Genomic DNA, 17,855 nt, shown 5'->3' on the forward strand with positions numbered 1-17,855 from the left:
TGTGTGTGTGTGTGTGTGTGTGTGTGTGTGTGTGTGTGTGTGTGTGTGTGTGTGTGTGTGTGTGTGTGTGTGTGTGTGTGTGTGTGTGTGTGTGTGCGCGTGCGTGTGTGTGTCCCTCCTCTCTCCTGTTGCATGAGAGAGAGCCTGGAGTGTCTACCAGGCAGACTCTGCCTCCTTGTGGCAAGGACAGATGTTGCACTTACAAGAGCATCATTCATTCAGGCAGCGAAAACAAATTGCAATAGTCGTTCAAGGTTTTCTAATGAATAATGATCCTTATCCATCCAAATAACTTAAAAATAGAGTATTATATAAATTGAGCAGATGAATAACCATCTAAGTCCACTAATTATCCATAATGTATAAACGGATAACGATTCAGGGCAGATTTTATTCTTTTCGGGGAGGTGTCAGAATAATTTATGGTCAGCTCCCAGTACTACATTATCAGTCTGCGGTTGTGCTGGTCAGTACAACAGTATCAGACTGCGGTTGTGCTGGTCAGTACAACAGTATCAGACTGTGGTTGTACCGGTCAGTACAACAGTATCAGTCTGCGGTTGTACTGGTCAGTACAACAGTATCAGACTGTGGTTGTACTGGTCAGTACAACAGTATCAGACTGTGGTTGTACTGGTCAGTACAAGTTGTACTGACCGGTACAACCACAGTCTGATACTGTTGTACTGACCACAGTACAACCACTATAGGCTACTGTAGTCTGATACTGTTGTAGGCTACTGACCACAGTACAACCACTATACTGTTGTACAGTATAGTGGTTGTACTGTGGTCAGTACAACAGTATCAGACTGTGGTTGTACCAGTCGGTACAACAGTATCAGACTGTGGTTGTACTGGTCAGTAGGCTACAACAGTATCAGACTGTGGTTGTACCGGTCAGTACAACAGTATCAGACTGTGGTTGTACTGGTCAGTACAACAGTATCAGACTGTGGTTGTACCGGTCAGTACAACAGTATCAGACTGTGGTTGTACCGGTCGGTACAACAGTATCAGACTGTGGTTGTACCGGTCGGTACAACAGTATCAGACTGTGGTTGTACTGGTCAGTACAACAGTATCAGACTGTGGTTGTACTGGTCGGTACAACAGTATCAGACTGTGGTTGTACCGGTCAGTACAACAGTATCAGACTGTGGTTGTACTGGTCAGTACAACAGTATCAGACTGTGGTTGTACTGGTCAGTACAACATTATCAGACTGCGGTTGTACTGGTCAGTACAACAGTATCAGACTGTGGTTGTACAGTTGTACTGGTCAGTACAACAGTATCAGACTGCGGTTGTACTGGTCAGTACAACAGTATCAGACTGTGGTTGTACTGGTCAGTACAACAGTATCAGACTGCGGTTGTACTGGTCGTTTTTAGTAACTCAGTTTGAGAGACCTGAGGGTCGATTCACTTTGCAAGCTGAAGATCCGGTCTACAACGGATACGGAAACGGTCCGCGTGCGTTGCATTCAAGTCAGCCCTGCAAATGACCGGACACAGTCAGGACCGGATCTAAAGCAATAAGCACTGACATGGAAACACTACAGTTTGTTTCTGTGTGGGAAAATGCCTGGCGATTCCGCGAAATAAGCCCGAGATCTATCGGGTTTATTATTATTATTACAGGCCTTATTATTACCTAGTGTAAATTAATTAATCTCGAGCGAGGGGGGCGTGACGGAGAGTAATAATAGTAAGAGAGTGGCGACACTAGCGTTGACTCCCATATTTTTCTGTTCTTTTTTCACCTAAACATCATCAGTGATGTTCATTGCAATGCCATTTCAATGCCATTGGTCATGATATTTGCATATAAATACCCCCCACAGAGGCTGAAATTCACACAAATTAAAAATGTCTGGACTATCTGTGCGATTTTGAACATTTTTTAACCTAAGACTTTTGACCTTTACCCTAATAAAAGTAGGTAAAATAATTGTAATATATGTTTTCTTGTGATCATTAGAATGTCTAGAACATGTTTTATTCATTATTGTGAAAGATATCCCCAAAATGTAAATTATTAATTTATTATATTATTATATAATTATGATATAATTATTATACATTTTTCATCAAACTTTATTTTATTTGATTTTTTTAACATATTTTTTTAGTCTTAGTCCTAGTAGTACAAAGTAGTAGACTAGTAGTAAGGTTGAAATCTATTTTTTGCAAGTAGAAATGAATGCGGGTGTTAGAGGGTTAACTATTCCACTCGGGCGTAACGTGACGTGACGTGACGTGACGGTGGGACTAGCGTGCGTGCTGCTCGCTGCTGTGTCGTAACGCACTACGCACGCACTAGTACGCAGAAGAAGAAGAAGACGGAAAAACAACATTACCCAGGAGGAGGAGGGCAGGAGAGAGAGAGAGAGAGAGACACGGAGAGGAGGAGGAACTGAGTGAATGGTGGTGCTGAAGATGGCGGATGGCGACAGTGGGAGCGAGCGCGGCGGTAGCAGCAGCGGCGGCGGCGGCGGGGCTGGTGGCGGTGAGGCCGGCGGTGGAGGAGGAGGAGGAGGAGGCGGTGGTAGCGGAGGAGGGTTCCCTTACTTCCAGGGAGGAGGAGGAGAAAGAGGAGGAGGCCGGGGCAGAGGCGGTGGAGGAGGCCCCGACCACCGGGAGCAGCAGCAGCAGGAGACCCAGGAGCTGGCGTCCAAGCGCCTCGACATCCAGAACAAGCGCTTCTACCTGGACGTGAAGCAGAACAGCAAGGGCCGCTTCATTAAGATCGCCGAGGTGGGCGCCGGCGGCTCCAAGAGCCGGCTGACCCTCTCGCTGTCCGTGGCGGCCGAGTTCCGCGACTACCTCGGCGACTTCATCGAGCACTACGCCCAGCTGGGGCCCAGCAGCCCGGAGCAGATCGCCCAGGCGAGCCGCTCGACGGAGGACGGCGGCGGCCCCAAGCGGGCGCTGAAGAGCGAGTACCTGGTGCGGGAGAACCGCAAGTACTACCTCGACCTGAAGGAGAATCAGCGGGGGAGGTTCCTGCGGATCCGGCAGACCGTCAACCGCGGCCCGGGGTTCGGCGGCGGCATGTCCCACGGCGGGGGCCCCGGGCCCGGCGGCCAGGGCATGCTGGCCGGCCAGACCATCGCCCTGCCGGCCCAGGGGCTCATCGAGTTCCGGGACGCCCTGGCCAAGCTCATCGACGACTACGGCGGCGACGACGAGGAGCTGCTGGCCGGCGGCGGGGGCCCGGGGACCGGCGGCGGAGGGGTGGGCTACGGCCCCGGAGAGCTGCCCGAGGGGACCTCCATCACCGTGGACTCCAAGCGCTTCTTCTTCGACGTGGGCTCCAACAAGTACGGCGTGTTCATGCGGGTGAGCGAGGTGAAGCCCAGCTACAGGAACTCTATCACCGTGCCGCTCAAAGCCTGGGGCAAGTTCGGCGGGGCGTTCAGCCGCTACGCCGAGGAGATGAAGGAGATCCAGGAGAGACACCACAGCAGGGAGAAGATGAGAGGAGACGAGTCCGAGGAGGGCGAGGAGGAGGAGGAGGAGGACGTGGACGACGACTGACACTCGGTGACAAGTTGACGAAAAACAACACAGTTATACAGAGATATAGTTCAGTTCGGTTGGATGACATCTGGGTCAAAATGACACGGATGACATGAATTAAAGTGCATGACGAATGGAGCCTAGCAAAGAAAGTATGGTGGCATAAAAAAAAAAGAAGCAGGGAGCTATTGATGTATTATGCTGCAGATTTGTGTTGAGTTTTGGATCACGTGGGTTGTGTGTGAGTCTCAGAAAGTGAAGGTCGATAGGCTAAATAATGTAAAAAAAGACTTGAACAAAATGCAAAATTGAGTTTTATTAAAAGAGAGAAAACTATAAAGAGATCCCACTAAAACCAGCAAATTGGTTTTTATAATGATGAAAGAAACCATGACATTTTTTTTTTTTCATATAAAGAAATATATTATTAACATGAAATATATATTAAAAAAAACATAATGCAGAGTCTAGATATTTCCGTGGCTCCATGTAAGGAGAGAGAGAGAGAGATCCAGCATCCATTGTCTTCCTGTTCCGCGGAGTGCAGGGCATTGTCATGTGGGATGTTTGTAAAGTTAGTCAAAAGTGGCCTGAGCAGAATGTATAGAATGCTGCCACCATCTCTCAGTGGAGGGGATGGCATTTAGAATAAGACGCACTGAGATCCACAACCCATTGGCGGGGAGGGGGGGGGGGCCTGCTGCCGCTAATAACAGCAGGCATTTAAAAATGTAAAACTTTATTCAAAAAAATGTTACAAGATAAAGTTACTGATTATTCTGTAAAAGCCCGGACCATAATGTATGTCTGTCTGTCCTCCATGACTACATTGGTTTGTTTTGTGTTTCCCCCCCCCTCCTCTTCCCAATTTTAACATCAGTAAAGAGGCTTTTTGTTTTTGTTTTACTATGTTTAGAAATCTATATATTTTTTAAAAACGTATCCCCCCCCCCCTCATGTGTGCTGGTGTTGGCGGTGCTACATTCTATTAATAGCCACTCGAATGTTTAAGCAGTGTTTGTCCAGCTCCGCACCGACCAGTTGTAGCCTAGGCGTCTCAAGACAACCAGCAACACACCCATAGTAGAGAGTGAATGGGAGCCCCATATATGCACCCCTATACCAGGGTCCACAGGCCCACAAACGGGACCCTTTTTTTGTTTTTCAAAAGAGAAATATATTGAGATATTATACTTATAAAAAGAGAACCAGCAACAACCTATTTTGAAATATTTAGAAAGGAAAATGTATAATTTAAAAAAGAAAATGCAAAGAGCTGGGATGACCATTTCCAGGATTGTTTTTTTCCCCCCCCTCCCCCATAGTGAAAATGATAAAAGCTTTGGTGATTAAAAAGATTTAAATTCAATATTATATATTGTGACTTGACTGTAGTTTTTATATAGCCTATTGCAGCCCTTGCCAGCATTCTTCACTATTTATTTTTTGTTGTTGTACTAATCTTTCCAATACCCAAAGAATATTCAGTTCTGACACTGGATATCTCAAAGTACTTAAATCAGGGGAAAAGAAAGAGTGTCACAGTCCGCACCGTCCGCAATGTTCTGTTCTTTAGTTATTGGCAGTTGAATATAACTTGTTTTAAACGCAAAACGCTGTCTGGGAACTGTAAGCAGAGAAAATGTATAAATACTATATTAGACATCGAGCTATAATAGCCAGGGGTCATCAATATGTCCGTACACGGACAAATGTGTCCGTGGCAACGACTTGGCCTTGTCCGTGGCAAATGTTTGATTTGATTTGATTTGAATACACCATTAGTAGTTGTTAGTTGCCGCGAGAGTTAGTTATAGGTCTAGCCAACACCAACTCGGGATTCCTGGATCGCTGCCCTCCACAATGTCCTATATCCAACAGCAGGTTCTTGAGCTCTGCAGTGTGAGTGTTGTCAGACAAGCTGTCTACATAGGTGGTATACCTCTTTCCCCTCCTGGCTTTGCCCTGGGTTGGCTCCCATAGGGTCAATTTACTTGCCTCTAGTTCTGGGTGACTGACGCAGTGCCCTGCCAGCCTCATCCTTCTCTCTCTGACTTTGTCCGTGACCCGTGGTATAGGTCCCCATGGCATAGAGGTCCACATTTCTGATGCGGTCCGTCCATGTGACACCTAGTGCCATCCGTAGCATTCTTGTGTAGACTCCATCCAGGGCTTTTTCCATACACCATTTATAATGTTCTTATTTTGATCTTTAAGACCCAAATAGTGAATGTGTGACACGTATGACACTGCTTTATTGTGACACTATGGAACATTAGCTAGCACTAGCACGTCTGAGAGGTCATTTTGACCTTTTTGTTTTAAAAAGATTTTGAAGTTGATTATCTTTGAGCCCATGAAGCTTTCAGAAGGTTCCCCTTCCATCACCATCACCATTCCATCATCTCAGACATGTTGAAACATTTTCTAAATATGAATTTAAGCACATGCTACTTCTGTCTGATTTTACGTCGGTCATGCTATAGTGCTAGGGGTCCAACTAGTACTAATGCCCCCTTAACTCTGAGAGGTCAATGTTGTGGTCATTCAGATCTTTATTGTCGTTGCTTGCATGAAACGACACAATTCAGTTTAGATCTTCACCACTGGCATACAGGGGACTATGTCGTGTATTATTGCCCACTCATTGCTGTATGTCTGTGGCCAAAAATGGATTTTTGGCAAAAGAAATGTCCACCGCAAGCCATCAATGACCCCTGATAATATTTTACCTCCTTTTTTTCTCATCACCAAATCTCTTCGTTGAATCGCAGCTCCACCAGCTGAGCTTGTAGATCTGGGGCCTGGGTTTTCTTTCGCAAAAGCAGACTTAAATAATGATGAAGGATTTAAATAATGATAATTATTTCCACTGATGGTATAAATTATGATACTTTTACCTCGAATTCTGATGAATGTTTGTCCTCCTGAAGGGTGAGATTTTATGCCATTCGGCCATATTGAATATCATTTCTGATTCAATTTTATTATTGTCAGATAAACTGCACACCATTTGATGCATCACTGTTCTAAATGTATAGCAATTGGCAAAAATAGCTGTCCTAGAAGCCCACAATGTCGTACGGTGACACACAACAAGCATAACAACATTTGTAATAACACCAGCTATCTTTAACATTGAACATAAAAACATTGAGCTCTCATTAAGGTAATGAGAATACGTTTTGTGTGTAAAATACACCACTATTACTGGTACTTCCTGGTGCATCTCCTTCTTAGGATCATGTTTATTCCCAGGCCAATGAAGATGGTGACAACACAAAGTCTATACCTTATAAAGAGTACTGACAACGTATTATTATTAAGTATTTTTATTTAAGTTTTATTTTTAACATAAGACAGGACAGACGACAGATACATGACAGATAACAGGACAAACCAACAACAACAACACCAGTACTCAACATTCATGTAAAAAAAAAAAAAAAGTCTGAAATACAATGTAAACCCCCCCCCCCCCCCCCCCAAATTGTACATTAATGACATCAACAACTGACAACAACGTGTAAAGAAAACGTACAACTCTGGATTGGTTATGTTTGGTTGGAACGGTCGTTCTTCGTTGTGACTGAGATATCAGATCTCAAGTCCAGCAGTTAAGTCTCTGTCTGTATAGTGAGCATAATGACCATGTGCTTGAAAACAGTTGTGCCCCATTTGAACCCGACACAGCAGTTGTCTCTGACATGTGTCATGATGTGTCTAACTGTGCGTGTCCTGCCCCTGCATGAGGCCTAGACCACGGCCAAGGTTTGCCATTCAACATAACAGTAAAGTACTATTAGACGAATAACCGTTTAATTAAAATGTTATTCTGACCCCTTATCCATCATTTATACATTATGGATAATTAGTGTGGACTTAAAACTGTTATTCGTCTACAGTAATCCCACTAATATTCTTACATTGTGTTGGGTTTTAAATATAGATAGATATGGATATGATATGGATCTCCCTGGGTCTGAAATAAAGATATAGAATTGAATTACACTTAGGTTAGGTTAGGTTCAAGTTAACCACTTAAACTTAGGACAAAGTTATGTTGTTTAAAGTTAACCCCCCTTAAGCCTAATTTAGACTCTGGTCAGCAGAAGTTGACCAGAGTTGAGGCCCGCCCACCCAGGGTTCCAGTCAAAGATTCAAAATCTCTTTAGCCGATCTACAAGTTCACAACGTGCCGTGCTGCTGCGTGTTGCGAGCTTGTAGATCGGCTATAGTATTGACAGAGCATGAAACTTATTGGTGGAAGTCTCTCTAGAAGGCGGAAGGAAGCACATGGTGACACTGGCTGCTATGATGTCATTGCCCCCTCTCTCCTAACTAGCAGTGTCGTCCTATGATCTGGGTCTCTTCTGAACCCTCCCCCACACAGCCAACCAGGGGTCATCTTGTGGACATTTTTGCCTGGACATACAACATGAGTGGACAATAATATGACCGGAAACACATAGATCTGGGTACAGCCCTGAATGATCTCTGTTAACTCTGAGAGTGTTCAAATGCAGTGGCGTGCACAGAAAGACACAAGGGGGTGCTAGAGCACCACCTGCCCTTTGCCCTCTGGACAGCAATGGGCCCTTTTGTACAGTATGTGGACCATGGTGACATTGATCAATTCCTGATTAAAAGAAAAAAGCTAATATATTATTTATGCCCCAAAATCTATAAATCTCACACTATTAAAGGTATATTCAGTGATTTCACTCAAAAAACCTATAGGTTTCGTTTTTGGCTGGGACCTAAGCCTTTCATCCAATCAGGATAGAGAGCCAAAAACGAAACCTAAGGTTTTTTGACCCCCAGGGGTTAACTGGGGACAGGGAGGAACTCCTTATATGGTCAGCACACTCTATAGTAGAGAGGATTATCACAACAAAACAAAAAAATAAGTGATATTTGAATTAAGTGAAATCACTGAATATACCTTTAAGGCAACCGGCCGGTTCCACACGCTGCACAAGGTGCCCTTTTTTCACTTGAGCACCTGCCCCTCTAAAGGTCTGTGCACGCCACTGTTCAAATGGAACCCAACGTTGGGTTCCATTTGAACACACTTTGCAAATAAATAATTTCAGAACCACTAGTATTAGTTGGACTCCATTTTCGTCACCGCTAAACCCCTTATCCCTAAACCTTTTTGCCTTTTTTTTTCTTTTTACTATTTTGAAAAACATTTTTGAATAGTTCAACTAGCCAAATCTACATTGACACGTTTGTAGACTGGCCATTTTATCTATTCAAAAATGTTTTGCAAAATTGTAAAAAAAAAAAAAAAAAAAAATAGGTTTAGGGATAAGGGGTTTAGCGGTGACGGAAATGGAGCCCCCAATGTGCAATAGAACCATCGTAGGGATAAGGGGTTTAGCGGTGGGGGAAATGGAGCCCCCAATGTGCAATAGAATCATCGTAGGGATAAGGGGTTAAGCGGTGCAATAGAATGGTAGTAAATGATTGTCATACATTCTACATGCAGGGCAGCTGCTGCCTTGGGAGGAACACCCGTGTGTCCTGCTGCTGACTGGGCGTGCAGGTTATTTTAATGTGGGAGAGAGAGAGAGCAGAGGCCTCGACAGAGAGAGAGAGAGAGAGAGAGAGAGAGAGAGAGAGAGAGAGCAGAGGCCTCGACAGAGAGAGAAAGAGAGAGACTTGACATTCTTCAGTCAAGGAGTCAACTGTGCCATTAGAACTGCAGCCCATTGCCTCTGGAGTGAGTCTGTCTGGACACTCACACTATGGGACAACTGTGTAATTGTGCTGAGGTCTGTCCGTCTACTACACACACACACACACACACACACACACACACACACACACACACACACACACACACACACACACACACACACACACACACACACACACACATTACAACACACACACACAAATACGACCGTTCAGTGCCTTCTCTTCTTAACACATTAAATCCCAGAAAGCACTATTAAACCTCTTAGGATTTAGAAGGCATCTTGTTGCTGAATCCTCTTATCTCCAATCTCCATAATTATTCAAACTTTTTGTGTGTTTTTTCCCCCGAAAATGAACACCCTGGCCTGGCCTACTCTAAATGAACACCCTGGCCTGGCCTACTCTAAATGAACACCCTGGCCTGGCCTACTCTACTTGATCAGTGTCACTCAGAATGAACACCCTGGCCTGGCCTACTCTAAATGAACACCCTGGCCTGGCCTACTCTAAATGAACACCCTGGCCTGGCCTACTCTAAATGAACACCCTGGCCTACTCTACCTGATCAGCGTCACTCAGATTAAATGAACACCCTGGCCTGGCCTACTCTACTTGATCAGCGTCACTCCGAATTCAAAGGTCCATTTAAGCTGGAGTTCGAAACTCATTCTGAGCTTGTAGATCTGCTACTTTCGCTGGTTTTGAATTTGAATACTGAAAAGGTAACAGTTTTTGGCACGTATGAGGTTTCCTCCACCCGAAACAGACCTGATGTCAGGTCTTAACCCATTCTGACGGGGCACCCATTTTGGTGTCGGCATCACGTTATGCTTTAGCTATTGAAAAATAGCAGATCTACAAGCTCATATCGCGCCACCGAGTGGCGCGATACGAGCTTGTAGGTCTGCTATTTTTGAAAAAAATCGAAGAACGTCTGACATTTTTTTAGAATCTGATCTCAGGTCAGAATGGGTTAATGGTATAAGTAAAAGCCTAATGTGTACTTTACGCTCACAGAAAGCATGCATGGATGGATAAGGGGCTGTCGCCTCTGTACCCTCACAAAAACATACGGTAATCCTGGTCTCTATACTGCCTCCCCCTGGCCAGCCGGGGCGCCTGATGGAGGGGAAAGGAACTGGTCTCTATACTGCCTCCCCCTGGCCAGCCAGGGCGCCTGATGGAGGGGAAAGGAACTGGTCTCTATACTGCCTCCCCCTGGCCAGCCGGGGCGCCTGATGGAGGGGAAAGGAACTGGTCTCTATACTGCCTCCCCCTGGCCAGCCGGGGCGCCTGATGGAGGGGAAAGGAACTGGTCTCTATACTGCCTCCCCCTGGCCAGCCGGGGCGCCTGATGGAGGGGAAAGGAACTGGTCTCTATACTGCCTCCCCCTGGCCAGCCGGGGCGCCTGATGAAGGGGAAAGGAACTGGTCTCTATACTGCCTCCCCCTGGCCAGCCGGGGCGCCTGATGGAGGGGAAAGGAACTGGTCTCTATACTGCCTCCCCCTGGCCAGCCGGGGCGCCTGATGGAGGGGAAAGGAACTGGTCTCTATACTGCCTCCCCCTGGCCAGCCGGGGCGCCTGATGGAGGGGAAAAGGAACTGGTCTCTATACTGCCTCCCCCTGGCCAGCCGGGGCGCCTGATGGAGGGGAAAGGAACTGTTCTCTAAACTGCCTCCCCCTGGCCAGCCGGGGCGCCTGATGGTGGGGAAAGGAACTGGTTGGAATAATGTGTTCCTTCCACACGCTACGTCCAACCAGGGAAACTCCCCCCTGTCAGGTGTAAAGGAGCAACTTGGACACTCAGGCATGAAGGAAGCATGAGTTCAAGTCCGTTGCTCTCCCCAGGTTGGCGGAGGGTGTGTAGAGCCCAGGATCACATTAGATAAATGACAATGGCGTTTAATGTTTTGATGTTTAATTTACGTCATGTTTAGCGGAATTTTGACCTAATTTCTCCGCTCATTGTCAATGGCAAATCTTGAGACGTGTGGGGACAAAAGCCGCTTGTAGAAGGGGCTAGCGCCCCTCAAAAATCACACCTGTGTGAAGTGAGGGGCGCTCTTATGATCATGAGATATATCAGCAATATTGTGAGTCATGCTAACGTATGGAAGAATCTCCCTGACAACACAGAGATATTCTCTCCTTATTGTCCCGGTGTCTTAGGAAAACAAAGCTTCTCATCTGGAAGGTTTTACTATGAGGTTCAGGTTGGAGGAAGGACTGTGTTGCCATGTCATGGTTTTATTTCTGTATTTTGTCCTTTTGGGGGCGCTTAAAGTGTGTTCAATATGTTGTGGGTTTGAGGGTTTCCCATTATGTGTCTTGGTTGTATCTGTGTTCGGGTAATTAAGCTTGTTGGTTACACCTGTTTGTGAGTGAGAGAGGGCAGAAGTCTCATTACGCTGAAGGAGAGTGCACTGTGCAGATCACTGAGAGAGAGAGAGAGAGCTCTGTGCAGATCACTGAGAGAGAGAGAGAGAGAGAGCTCTGTGCAGATCACTGAGAGAGAGAGAGAGAGAGAGCTCTAGTGTGCAGAAGGAAGAAAGCAGTTGGAAGGAAGAAAGCAAAGTAGACCAGAATAAGTGAAGTAAACTAAGAGAAGTGAAGTGAACGAAGTAAAGTGAAATGTAAAGCAGAACTAAGAAAGTTAAGTACAATAAATGAAGTAAAGTAAAATAGAGAAAATAAGAGAAAAGACTGAAGGATCCAAGCCAGGCCCTGCTCATAGAACATTTGGTAGAGGTTCAATGCCTTGTCCAAGGGCACTTCAGCGGTGGTAATTTGAACGTGCCGTTCCGGGGATACGAACTATAGCGACCTTCCGATATCAAGACCGCACCACAAACCGTTCGGCCACCGCTTGCCCCTAAGGTTACTGGACTATAAGGTTTAGGAATGGAAACGAGTACGAGGCTAATGCTGGCCCTCCTGTCCTCCTCCCTGTCAGAGAGGAGCTCCAGAAAGTGGGAGTGTTTGTGGATTATGAGGAGGGTCTGGTCTCCTTTTATGATGTGGAGGCCAGAGTTCACCTCCACTCTTTCACTGGCTGCTCCTTCACTGAGAGACTGTATCCATTCTTCTGTCCATTCTTTGACTTATTACGATCCTGTCAAAGACACGAAGGTCAAGGACTCTGAACCCAGTCCAGTGAGGCGACTATAGCAAAGGTCAAAGGTTATGGCTAAAGGCCATGGATTTACAGTGAAGAAGTAGTCCGCACACAGGCTTTGTGTTTTATTGTGTTGAAACACCATTCATTAAGACACAGCGTTCAGGTGATAGTAGTTAGTATGTGACAACCTCCCTTTTATCAAGGTCGTCACGTCATGTGACCCCTCTATCACACGGAAACTATGTTTTTTGTGTCCATATCACTACGCCTAAAATATAGTTCCATGTGATCAAAGTTGAACGTAAGTTGCTCTAATATTTTAGTAATAGGTCAACAATACAAATTAATTTACTTTGACTGCGTGGCCCGCCCTGTGCCCCCCCACCCCCCCCACAAAATGACCGGAACTACTTCATATTGACCAAAACCAGAGCAGAACTCCCACCACGGGACTCGGGCAATCAATTAACACAGCTGCAACCACTATATTAATGGCAAGTATTTCACACAGCTTAAGTTAAAATAAATCAGAACTATACCCCTTTAAACTGAGGGGACCTGAACAACAACTCCGTTACGCCTATATATGGGCATATCAGTCTGATTTGAATCGGTTCTGAATCTGATCATTGTTTTCCTTCATTCATTTATTTTCTTTATTATTTATCTTTTAACCAAATGGGATCCCAGATTGACCAGTAGGTGGCATAGTCCTACCTAACACCAATGTCTGCATGTCTCAATAAAACTAGGGAGACCATCTCCAACCAAGTTACTGCGTCTGTATACTGTATTATGTATGTTTTCTCATGCCAATAAAGCCCTTTGAATTGAATTGAATTAACATATAGTAGCCTATACAGGCCTTGTGAGCCTTTCAGGTCTTGTTAAATTATGAAACTGCATTTCATATATTTTAATTATATTACATTCTCAATTGTATTTTCAGAATGGATGGATGTATATTCTAAATGATGCCATTCCCAAACCTGAATATGATATGCTGGTGTTGTTTTCATTATATAGGGCTCTTTGCAAAGAGGACAAAATAATATTTTCATAAACATAATCCTGGATCTCACTCCTGTTCTCGTTTCTCTCGACAGCTCAGACACAATATTCACAAAAACATATACGCCCATTTGCATTGCAACTGATTTAATTTATTTAATTTCATAACCACAGAAAAGCAGGTATACAAAAGAGGAAAACGGCCACAAAAATAAAAAAAACAATTTGATCTTAAATATAACTATACATCACTTTACATCATAGTTAAAGTCACATGCTATTGCACACCAGCCCGCAATCAGATATTCAAAAATATCAATAAACTTTACTGTTTTTTTTTTTTTTCCTTCTTTTGTTTTGTTTTTTTTGCATTGTGACAATCAGAACTTAAACATTTCAGTGTTCATCTATTCCTTTGCAACTAAATGCTTGATAGTCAGGGACCAAATGGACTCTTATGAGTCCATATAGACAGTATTTCAAACGTTAGAAATACAGAGAGGGACTGATATAATCAAACTGGGGGTCCTTGAATAAAAAATGGTTGAACATTACGGCTGTGAAATATGCTGGGTGGGCTAATATAATTATGTGTCAATTTGGGGGGGGGGGGGGGGGGGTCCGTAAACTAATCAGTGGTGGAAAAAGTACTCAATTGTTTTACTTAAGTAAAAAGTACCAATACTGCAATTTAGAACCACTTCGTTACAAGTAAAAGTACGGAATTGAAAATGTACTTGAGTAAAAAGTACAAAAGTATCGGCATCAAAACTAAAGTTTTCAAATAATTGTAGTGAAGTATAAAAAAAAGTACAAATTTTGGCTCTGGAAATGTATAGTGGAGCAGAAGTAAAAGTACTGGACATTGGAAATACTCAAGTAAAGTACAAATACATACTTAAGCACAGTACTTGAGTAAATGTACTCAGTTACTTTCCACCGCTGACTATGGGGTATATAGTACTAACTATATATACATGTCAATACTGCTGTGGGAGCAGCGGCTGGTAGGATCCCATCATCTGTGAGGTCAGCAGCCCCCCCCAGCCCCAGCGGGAGCTGGCCGCCGCTGCGTAGTGGTAGAAGGAGTCCCAGGGTCATCGCCGACGGCGACGAGGCCGAGGCCGAGGCCGGGCCCGTGGAGTGGGAGGAGCCGTGGTATGGCGCCGCCATCACCGCCGCCCCCTGGGGGTGGTACCTGGCGGTGTAGGGCCCGGGCCGCTGCTGCTGCTGGTGGTAGGCGGCGGCGGCGGCGGCCATGTTGGCCTGGAGCTCCGGGTAGTGGAGCAGCGTGGAGGCCATGTTGGCCTGGCAGGCGTGGGCCAGCGCGTCCTGCACCGTGCGCTTCAGCTTCATGCGGCGGTTCTGGAACCAGTTTCGGACCTGGACAGGGAAAAAAAGAAAGGTTTGTTGTGAGACAAAGTTCTCTGTGAATTGGGGGGGGGGGGGGGCGATTGAAACTAATTTAACCCCATTCTGACCTGAGATCAGATTCATACGAGGTTTCCACTGGACACACACTGGTCTGATGAACCCATTCTGACCTGAGATCAGATTCTAAAAAATGTCAGTCGCTCTTCGATTTTTCAAAAATAGCAGTGATATAATATGGTACAATTCAAAACATCAATCTTGTATGAAACCCATAATTTTGGTGAAAAGTAGCCATTCTACAAGGTCACAGGTGATATCACACTGCATGTGATGCATTGTAAGCTTGTAGATTTGCAATGTTTGGCGATGATATTTAGGGGGGGGGGGGGAGGGAAGGGGGTGGGGGGCCTAGTACATAGCCATGGGGGACTCCAGTCAACAAAGTATAGGGGTTTTAAGTTGTTAGCTAATTGAGAGACTGACTGATATAATCACTATATCAATCAGTCTGTTTGTGTACCCACCACAAACTAGCCTATAGTGGCTAGTGGGTAAACACAAACAAAACACTATTTACACACAGTATTACTGGAGTCCCTCTAGGGCTCTGCATTTGTCCCTCTCCATTTTCCCCCTCGACCCCAATCTCCTCGCTGAAAGATTGCCGATCTACAAGTTCCACAACGTGCCACGTTTTGCGGTGCATTTTTGAGCTTGTAGATCCTGTATTTCCACTGAGTATTCACCTCTTCATACGTGCCACAAATGTGCGTTAAAGCCAGCCAGGGCCATGAAGCCTGGCTGGCATAGACTGCTTCATTAGTTTAGTTCTTACTATAGAATATATACACTGCACTCACTGTGTGATGTTATAGAAACACAGCTCAGCACAGTTTTAACAATATAGCATGTTTGTGCTGTCAGAAAACCCCAATAAGGAGAGAGCTAAAGCCTAATTGGTGCCAAACCACTGATTAGAAGGAAAGACACATAGAGGTCAGAAGCTGATGTCAATGAATCACTGATTTGGGAGGAGAGGCACAGAAGCAGCAGTGTTGGAACACTGGAGACGAAAATGGGGAAATAAAAAAAGACTAATCAACTGGAAAACTGGAAGCTATCAAGCCATCGAGGGGAATGCCACTAGTGCGATAAGTGTTTCTATATATTGCAGTATCATTTCATTGCATATGTGATTATATCAGTGGTTTAATATATTTACCTGTTTGTCAGACAAGCTGAGTTTGGAGCACAGCTCGGCCTTGTCCTGCGTTCCCAGGTAGGCGTTCCTCTTGAAGGCTCTCTCCAGGCTGCTGATCTGCTCGGCCGTGAAGGCCGTGCGGGGCCTGCGGCCCAGCGTCGGGGAGGAGCTGAGGAGGAGGACGACAGAGGACTGCCCAGGGCCGCCCGGGGCGACAGGGAACAGCGGCCGCTCACCTCGCTCTCGTACCCCGACGTCTCCTCCTCCGTCCCACTGCTGAAGCCGGTCTCTGAGGCCGCTGGGAAGGGATAAGGAGCAAAAGTTAGTGTCTGGTAGAAAGACTATTTCTTACGTCTAAAAATGGTCTAAAAATGATGAACTGCTATTCAACGTCAACGCTTAAAGTTTAGACTGCTAAAAAACAAACATTTTCAGACCAGTTATATTAATCTAATAGCCGACTACTACCGGTATATTGCTCAGTGAGATTTCACTTCTTTGATCATTAAACTCACTTTGACTGTGGTGGAGGTCATGGTGGTCTTGATGCTGCGGAGGAGGAGAGGTCTTCCTGCTGTGGCTGTCCTCCTGACCCTGGCTGTGGCTCTGCTGTCTGCAGTAGGACCCCGGCAGGCTGGCCGGGTGGGTCCCAGAGGCCTTGAGTCCAGCCGTAAAGGGCAGGCTGGCCGGGTGGGTCCCAGAGGCCTTGAGTCCAGCAGTAAAGGGCAGGCTGGCCGGGTGGGTCCAGAGGCCTTGAGTCCAGCAGTAAAGGCCTTATTCTCCTCGTCGGGCCCTGCCTGTAGTGCCTGATGCTGCTGGCTGCTGCTCTGGGCCATCCATTCGATAGAGAAATGTGCTTCGTCTCATGGTTAAAGAGAGCTGTTTGATTATCCTTAAACTGGGCGAAATAACGCTCTTGCTTTGCCCTGTTGAAATCAGACTCCAGCGGTGGTGGTGGGTGGTGGTGTGGTGATTATACGCTCCAGTCCCGGGGATGAAAGTGCGGATGTTTCCGAGTATTATTCCTTGTGTTGGTGTTGTTGATGAGTGTCCTAAGTCTTCCCGACGGTCCTGTCCTGGGCTGGTAGGTAAGAGTTGTGACTTGTGATGCCCTCTCTCCTGGAGCAGGCTGCTTTTATATCCAGGACACATCCCTCCCTCCTCGTCTTCTTCTCAGACAAAAGGATCAAAGGACAATATCCTTCCTCCCACCCCCCCTCCCCCCTCTAGTTTTCACAACTAGAGTCATTAGGGCCCTTCAATGAGGCTGCTACCTACACTGGCTCCAGTCAGTCTAGAAGAGAAGCCCCCTCTGCCCCACCCACCTTCCCCCCAAAGATACCATGCAGTCAGTCAGTCAGACAGACAGACAGACAGACACACGCTTATGCATCTTACACCTCTTCAACTTTACATGATCATTTGTTGTTGTATATCCATAATATGAAGTGTAAAAAAGTGTTTATTTTCCCCTGGGTGGCTACATGTATAATGTCTATTTCTGTGGGTTATGTTTTCCCCCGAGTCAGGCCTTTATACTGCTTAAGATCACTGATAATATAAGGCATGGCTATATATATTAGTGACTATAGGCTATTTATGCATAAAGGGTATAGCACTAGCATGAGTAGATTTTATATTTATTCCATGGTATGGTCTTAAGTGACTTTAACCAATGTTAATTATCTTAACATTATTAGTATATTTGCACTGTTATTCAAGTGATGTACTCACTGTACTGGTATATTTAATTCAGTTTCTACCAAAACCTTTCTTTGAAAGCCAGAGCGACGACATGAATAACTAATCCCTGTCATCAGTGTGATCCCCTGATTAAAGGGATCATTACCGCCAGTGGAGTGGCCCGTCAGGAGGTGTGACTTGACTATACATACAGTAGAGTACAGTAAGTACATGAC

At 45.5% G+C, this 17,855-nt stretch overlaps 1 protein-coding gene across 1 annotated transcript; it reads left to right on the forward strand.

The window, feature by feature from the left end:
* The first annotated feature begins 2,349 nt into the window (after positions 1-2,349).
* LOC310879307 (transcriptional regulator protein Pur-beta-like) lies at positions 2,350-4,900 on the forward strand. Its single transcript, XM_083793882.1, has one exon. It carries the CDS (start codon positions 2,427-2,429, stop codon positions 3,540-3,542), a length of 1,116 nt encoding a protein of 371 aa, XP_083650008.1. The 5' UTR covers positions 2,350-2,426; the 3' UTR covers positions 3,543-4,900.
* The last annotated feature ends 12,955 nt before the right edge of the window (positions 4,901-17,855 follow it).

Source organism: Protomyctophum parallelum (genome assembly GCF_964188405.1).
Source record: "Protomyctophum parallelum genome assembly, chromosome: 21".
Classification (NCBI taxonomy): Eukaryota; Metazoa; Chordata; class Actinopteri; order Myctophiformes; family Myctophidae; genus Protomyctophum; species Protomyctophum parallelum.